Source organism: Phalaenopsis equestris, unplaced genomic scaffold (assembly GCF_001263595.1).
Source record: "Phalaenopsis equestris unplaced genomic scaffold, ASM126359v1 Scaffold000970, whole genome shotgun sequence".
Taxonomy (NCBI): domain Eukaryota; kingdom Viridiplantae; phylum Streptophyta; class Magnoliopsida; order Asparagales; family Orchidaceae; genus Phalaenopsis; species Phalaenopsis equestris.
In genome coordinates this window covers 31,343-38,742 of record NW_018165409.1, presented here as the reverse complement: position 1 = coordinate 38,742, position 7,400 = coordinate 31,343, and the positions used below count along the sequence as shown (strand labels likewise).

The 7,400-nt window shown below is 33.6% G+C and overlaps 1 protein-coding gene across 1 annotated transcript; it reads left to right on the top strand.

Moving 5' to 3' along the window:
* The first annotated feature begins 342 nt into the window (after positions 1 to 342).
* On the top strand, positions 343 to 4,148 carry LOC110032551 (caffeoylshikimate esterase-like). Its single transcript, XM_020736212.1, has 9 exons — positions 343 to 446; positions 519 to 551; positions 652 to 745; positions 864 to 896; positions 1,022 to 1,168; positions 2,353 to 2,483; positions 2,594 to 2,731; positions 2,854 to 2,952; positions 3,824 to 4,148. The coding sequence occupies exons 1-9, from the start codon at positions 444 to 446 to the stop codon at positions 4,115 to 4,117; spliced, it is 972 nt and encodes a 323-aa protein (XP_020591871.1). The 5' UTR covers positions 343 to 443; the 3' UTR covers positions 4,118 to 4,148.
* Positions 4,149 to 7,400: the final 3,252 nt, after the last annotated feature.

Below are 7,400 nucleotides of genomic sequence, written 5' to 3'. Positions count from 1 at the left end.
ATATAGCCGTACCATGCAAACTAGAAGTAATTTTTTTTATCACAATAGATATTTCTCCCAACGTGTGATACAAAAACGTTCTATGCCGTATCTGTTTCGGCATCAAAGCCGGGTTGACTAAGCCCAGTTTGACAAGCTAATAGAACTCAGCTTAGGATCGCCGACGTGGCATACTTTCTCACTATACAACTCAGCAAACTTAATATGATTTAGCGGGTTACAAAAAAATCCCTATATTCTGGTCTCCATAACATTCCGGCACATCTTCTTCCTATCATCATCCTATAAATAGTTCGATGCCATGGCAACCATTCGCATCGTCTTCAGTTTCATCTAATTTCTAAATCAGTCTTTATTTCTAATTATCTATAACCTTCTTGTTCCAATTTCAATTTTTTTCTAGTTTTTCTTCTTCAGTTTGGCTTGCAGCTCGGAACGTCCTTATGGTTTGTTTCTCTCTCCCTCTCTCTAGATTTCTATGTTATTATAAATTTAATTTTGTTAGAATATCTAAGCAGGAGAAAGGAAATGAAATTATCAAATATGAGGAGGTTAGTCATTTAGTTTTTAGTCTTCTTCTTTAATCTCTGTCTTTTTTGTAGCATTAATTCAAACATTAAATATTTTTGCTTGTATTTTTTTTCTTAATAGGAGTTTATTTATAGTCCTCGAGGTTTAAAGCTGTTCACATGCAGATGGCTGCCAGAAAATAAGGAATCAAAAGCTTTGATCTTTTTATGCCATGGTATTTATAATTTTAATATTCAAAATTTCAAATTCCTTTATTGAATTTACTTTATTCTTTATTTAGAAATAAATATTAATATTTTTATGCTTCGTTTCATCTGCTGGAAACATTTCAGGATATGCCATGGAGTGCAGCATATCTATGCGAGGTAAAAGTTCTGAAATTACTTAGGTTGAATTTAATGATACAATTAATTGATTAGGATGATAAATTATTATTATTATTTTTTATTTTTGGAAAAATCAAATAAAAATTAGTCTTAAAATATTTCAGAGACAGCGAGGAGATTGGTTATAGCAGGGTTTGCAGTATATGGAGTAGACTATGAAGGACATGGAAAGTCTGCAGGATTGCAAGGCTATGTGCCGAGCTTTGATGGCCTTGTGGATGATTGTTTGCATCATTTTATGAGCGTTTGTGGTGAGTGATTTGTGTTAATTACTCATAATTCTTTTTTTTATATAAAAATCTTTTAAACTATTGTTTTGACTGGCAAAGTTATTTGGCTTGAATTAAGATTCAAATTTAAATTTCCCCTTTATTTAGTTTTAAGTGTAGTGGGATTTTATTAAAGTAGGATTTAGTAAATCACAAAAATTTAGATTTAGTGAATCTTAGGGGAAATAAATCTGAAATTTATTTCGCAGGGTAATAATTAAATATTTAAATCATAATCTTTTGTTTAATTATTGCGTGAATCATTGAAAAATAAAGAAAAGATCAACCACTTAAAATTTTATTCCTTTTCTTCTCACCAAGACGTCTTGTCCTCTTGCAAACGAACCAAACTCAGGGGGAGTAATTATTGGTTATTTTAATATAATAGTTATTATTTATAATAATTTATTTAATTATATGTGCAATGATTTAAGCTGTACTAATTTAGTAATTATTCTTACATTTATTAATTAATTTTCAGGTTCTGAGAAATGCTTTTTATTAATTAATTCATGTTGAATTTTATCTTTATGTGATTAAAACTTAACTTAGCTCATAATTAATTAATTAATTTTTTCTTACTTCAACTCTATTAATGCCACAATTCCAACATTCTATAAATTTAAATATAGTTTATAATTAAATATTTTAATGGTTCCAACTGCTAAAAATAATATCTAAATATTTCAGGCTGACACCTGCTCATCTACACATCACGTAAATCGAGCCTTTCATGTTCAAGGTCTCTAGCTGTTGATCTTTTGAGCATAGTTAATATTGAAAAAAGAAAAATCAGACTACTTTTTTTCATTGACTATTGAAGGAGCTGGGAAATAGTGTGCCTTGTTTGCATATGATATCTCTTTTAGTCGTTGCTTCTCATGTCAACTTGAAGCACTTCCTTCTATAATCTCGCATCCATTTTTTGCTTGCGTTTTATTTAAAATTGAAAACCTTAGGCTATAATTTTCTCTAAAAACATAGAAAAATAACGAAATAAAAAATGAAATACTCACTAATGTTAATTCATGTTTCTGTTATAAAGTTCCATATAATTATAATCAAGCAGAACGTTGATGGAATTATTTAATTAGCTCTCGGCAAGACTGAGAATTATATTTTATATGCTTCTAATTTTTTCCTACTCTCGTAATTTAATTCATCAGAAAAACCAGAGAACCAGAAGAAACAGAGATTTCTAATGGGAGAATCCATGGGAGGAGCTGTGGCCCTTATGCTTCACAGGAAAGCCCCGGTTTACTGGAATGGTGCAGTATTAGTCGCACCAATGTGCAAGGTTATAATCAATTAACAATTTCTTAATTACTATATAATTCAGTATCAAATTATTATGTCATTGATTAACATTAATAATTTTATTTTTGTAATTATTATTTTTATTTGCAGATTGCGGATGAAATGAAGCCTCATCCTCTGGTCATCAACATTTTGTCCAAATTATGCAAAGTTATACCCACATGGAGCATTATTCCTACTCAAGATATCCTTGACGTTGCAGTAAAAAGTCCAGAGAAAAGAGAAGAGGTAAAAATACACTTTGCTAATTATAATTTTTAAATTATTATCTACTAAACACCTTCATAATACACATGCTAAAATACTTTAATCAAGTTTTAAGCGCTAACTAATTCTGCTAATCATGGCAGATTCGCTCTAATTCTCTTTGTTTTAAGAGAAAGCCTCGCCTTAAGACTGCACATGAGCTTCTCATGGTTAGTATAGAAATTGAGAATAACCTTCACCAGGTAACCAGTAACCTTCCTTTTTTTTTTTGAAGGAAAATTTACAGATTTATCACTAAATTCCTATGTATATTTAAATATGACTCCTAAATTTCATTTTGTTATAGATATATCATCTTACCTATGCAGGTGCTTTTCACCACTTAAAAAAGTAAATAATTAATTTTTTTTTTGTGATGTGAAATATTATGGTGATAGAAATCTAAAAAGCAAAGCTTAGGTGTAAAACATGGAAATACATAGGAGTGGGAGGAAGGCATATCTAACAGCTAATTTTTAATTTTTACATACATATCATACCATACCATAGTACCTATGCATGAAAATTAAAGTGTATTTCATTTTCCGCTTAATTTGAAATCAGGGTGTTTTGAGTTGATATTACAGGTCGACCATCTGTATTTCATTTTCCGCTTAATTTGAAATCAGGGTGCTTTGAGTTGATATTGCACGTCGACCATCTGATCCGATTAGGAGAGTAGATAATTTAGATTCGACTTGCATTAAGAAAGACTGTATAAAGAATGATTTTAATTTACTAGAATTAAATGAAATTATGACACTAAATACGATGCAATGAAAAAAAAAAGATGATTTTAATTTACTAGAATTAAATGAAATTATGATACTAAATACGATGCAATGAAAAAAAAAGTTCGTTTAGCCGACCCCACGTAGTGGGACCAAGAGGATAGGTATGTAAATTCCTAGGAATTGGGTGGCATTTACGTACAGCCTTTTTTTTAAAACAATTGAACTTTGCATATATGGTTATGACACTGTCTTCTAAGCATATATATATATATAAATCCTTGTTTTTTTTTTCAAATTTTATTAAAAAAATAAATGTTTATAAATACTTTAAATGCTATAGATCTCATTGCCCTTCTTGATCGTTCACGGTGGTGACGATATCGTTACTGATCCCGGCGTCAGTAAACTGCTTCATGAGTCGGCATCCAGTGGAGATAAAACCTTTAAATTATATCCTGGAATGTGGCATGCCTTAACTTCAGGAGAGACTCCTGAGAGCATCGACCTCGTCTTCTCAGATATTCTTTCCTGGTTGAATGAACGGACCATCATAAAAGGCGAAACATCAGAATATGAGCAAAAATCAGTACATGACTGGAAATATAAAGAGGTGGATGGAATGGAAATTATGTAAAATAGATTTGGTTTTTTTTTTTTGTTTTTTGAGCTGGAAAGTTTTGTCAAACTGTTAAACAATAATTATAATTATTTATAAATAATATGATTAACTTTGCATGGTTAATTAGTAGATATTGAGGAATCACATCTCACAAGGTTATTTAACTAAGCGGTGAAAATTGTTTTTTTTTTTATTTAGTCAATGGATGGATTAGATGGACACACAGATTCATAGTGATATATTAAACAAAAGTTCATCTTATCACAAGCTCCTAGAAATGCTCAGCCGGTGACTGAACACGTTGTTTCATCCATTTCGTCAATGAGTATACAAATGGTGGGTTCAATTATTCGGGGATTATGTTAATTTATATTTAAATCTATTGTCTTGATTTGCCATTGAATAAAGATTTTCATTTAATTAAAATATATCATCTTGAAGATTGTGCAGGCCTATAGACCCTTATCTTTGAATATTTAAAAATATCCCCTAAAAAAATTATAATCTCTACTAGTTTTCATCAATATTAAACTCGTAACATGGAATCTAATTAAACTTACATAAAATTTAAAGTTAAAATTCCAAGCTTACATCCTAATATGGTCTGCATGATACTCGAGATGATCTAGCAGTCCGGATCGAAAAGCATAAAATGATTCACCCTAATGAAAATCTACATGCACTCATGAAGCCGACCGACTGAAGAACCACTAACCGACCGACGGCTAATGACTAAAGGGTTGAAGACTAACTCGAGGACCCTCAGACTAGAAGTTAGACTGGTATCTATACAAAATCACTGACCGACACCACCTTGGTCGACCGACTCGAGGACTAGTCGGCCAGAAGTTTCAGGTGCATTAAAAAGCGCCTAGATCGGTTACAAATACAAAAAAGCAAGACAAATGACAATAATGTCATATAAAGCCCTATTAAAGCCCCAACAATCACGTCATTTTCTACATTTTCTCCCTCGATCTCTTTTAAATAAGGGGATCATATCATGTTTTAGTAACGTTTGCCTTCCCAAACTTTAGCCTTTAGGCTGTTCTCTCTGGACCAGCTCTTGTAGGGAGATTTCTCTCACCTTCTCTCTTATAAACCCCCAGTTATAATATATTCCAGTTCTCCCTTGCACGGCAAGTTTATTTGTACTCTTTTATTTCATTATTCCTCTCTTTATCTCTATCTACTTCTTCGTCAAGGCTCCTACCTCTTCAATTCTTGGGCATGTCTCACAGGACAATGTTGACCTGACTTTTATAAGAATCTATCCTAAATTGACATTTATGGACATGACATATCTTGAGCCACCCACATTACCTAAGGATCCCCACACATTCTCCTAAAAGCCCAATGATCATCATGATCATTGAATTAATTTTTGGGAGGTGTCTATCAACATTGACTTCTAGAACCCATCTAGGGTCCCCCAATCCTAAAAATTAGACCAAATCTCCAAGGTGCCCTTTTTTGAGCCCAAATCATGATGACACCCTAGGTTGATCAAATCAATGATGACAAACCTTCATTTTGTCCACCACATTAACCATTTGGTCAACTCTAAACTCAATGGTCACCCCATTGACCTTTTGGTCAACCTTGGACCCAATGGTCACCACATTGAGATTTGGTCAAACTTGGTTCATTGTTCAACCATGAGATCCAGTTGGTAAAAACTGGTCAATTGGTCAACTCTGGGACCTAGTTGATCAAACCTGGTCAAGGGTCAACCCTAAATCACCTCCCTTATTCAATATATTTAGCATAGGGTCAACACAACTTTACATGGCCAATCCTATACCCAAGAAGATTCAAATGGTCAACCTCTTGAATTTAACCCAATTAATTCATTAATAAATTAATTAATCGAGTCATTAAATCACCTCATGAAAAGGGTTTAGCCCAAGGGCTACACATGGAAATTTAAGCACATTCGTGAAGGCCTAAGCCCAAAACTCCCTTTACCCATGTGCTATTGGGTCACCCATGACCCATAAACTCATCATAACATGCCAAATCCTTGGGGTCTATTTAGCCACAAAGGGAGTCACTTTTTTTTCCCAAAGTCAAAAAATCATCATGAAAGGGGGAGTATATGACACCTTACCAAAATTTCACATCACACTCTTGGAACTTAGGTAGATTCGTTGAACTAGCTCATTACCATGTTGTCCATCCACCTCATCCCCTCTTCAATAGGAAGAGAGCCTTGTCATTGCCTCTTCCTCCTCCATGCTTAAGCATATGATGACCTAACCATGGAAATGGGAGAAGGGAGTTATCCATAGCAAAAATTTGATCTCTTTGGACTCCTTGAGCCTCTCTGTACCACCTCCTGCCTCCTTTAATTAAGCCTGAGCTTAGCCACCTCCTCCCATGGCTATAAAATGGCCATACCCGAGAGCTCCCAAAGAAGAAAGGATGACATATATAGCCCTCAAATCTTGACACACTAAACGACAATGTTCTTCTTCTCACCATAGGCAATAAAACCCCTATAGTTTTAGCTCATGAAATTCACTGAATAATCCCAATTTCATACTTGAAAACTAGGGCGATTTTTTAGGATGAAACTGAGTCAATTTGCAAGCTCTAACCTATAACCATACCCTTATGACACTTCTTCAATAAAAATTGAGCCAATTTGCAAACTCTAACCTATCCCAAGGTGAAACTGAGTCACCATTCCATCAAGGACAATCTCAGGCTCGATTCTAACTCAATTTGGACCCGGGGAAAGCTTTCTGAAGTCAAGGTAAATCCTTACAACATTTTCAATTGAGGCTACACCTCTTGGGCCAAGGTATGGACCTCTAAGCCTAATTTCTTACTCGGGTTTATGAAGAAAATTTTCATCTCACTCTTGATTCATTGTATAGATTTGTTCTCCTAATCTTCATGAAGCTTTAATAACAAGAATGATAAAATTTGGTGGAAAATTGATAAAGAAATTAAACCTAAATCATGAACTGTTTTCGGTCCATCGTCTCATGGGGACGATGGACCGATGTTGTCCATTTATACGCTTTGTAAATGGACGGGTCTGATTTAGTCGAACCGCTGATCTGTCCATATGAAGTAGACGAAACCTCGGACCACATGGTTGTCTTTGTGGAGAGCTTCTCCAATAGCTTGCTACTGACAGAGATTTTATACATACTTAAAAATACAAGTATTTAATACTACTGCTAGAAGATTTAATTCTTCACCAACGGCACCAAAAACTTAACAACGGTTATAGATTCGATAAACATGTATATATAAAATATTCAATAATGGTAAAGTCACACTTATC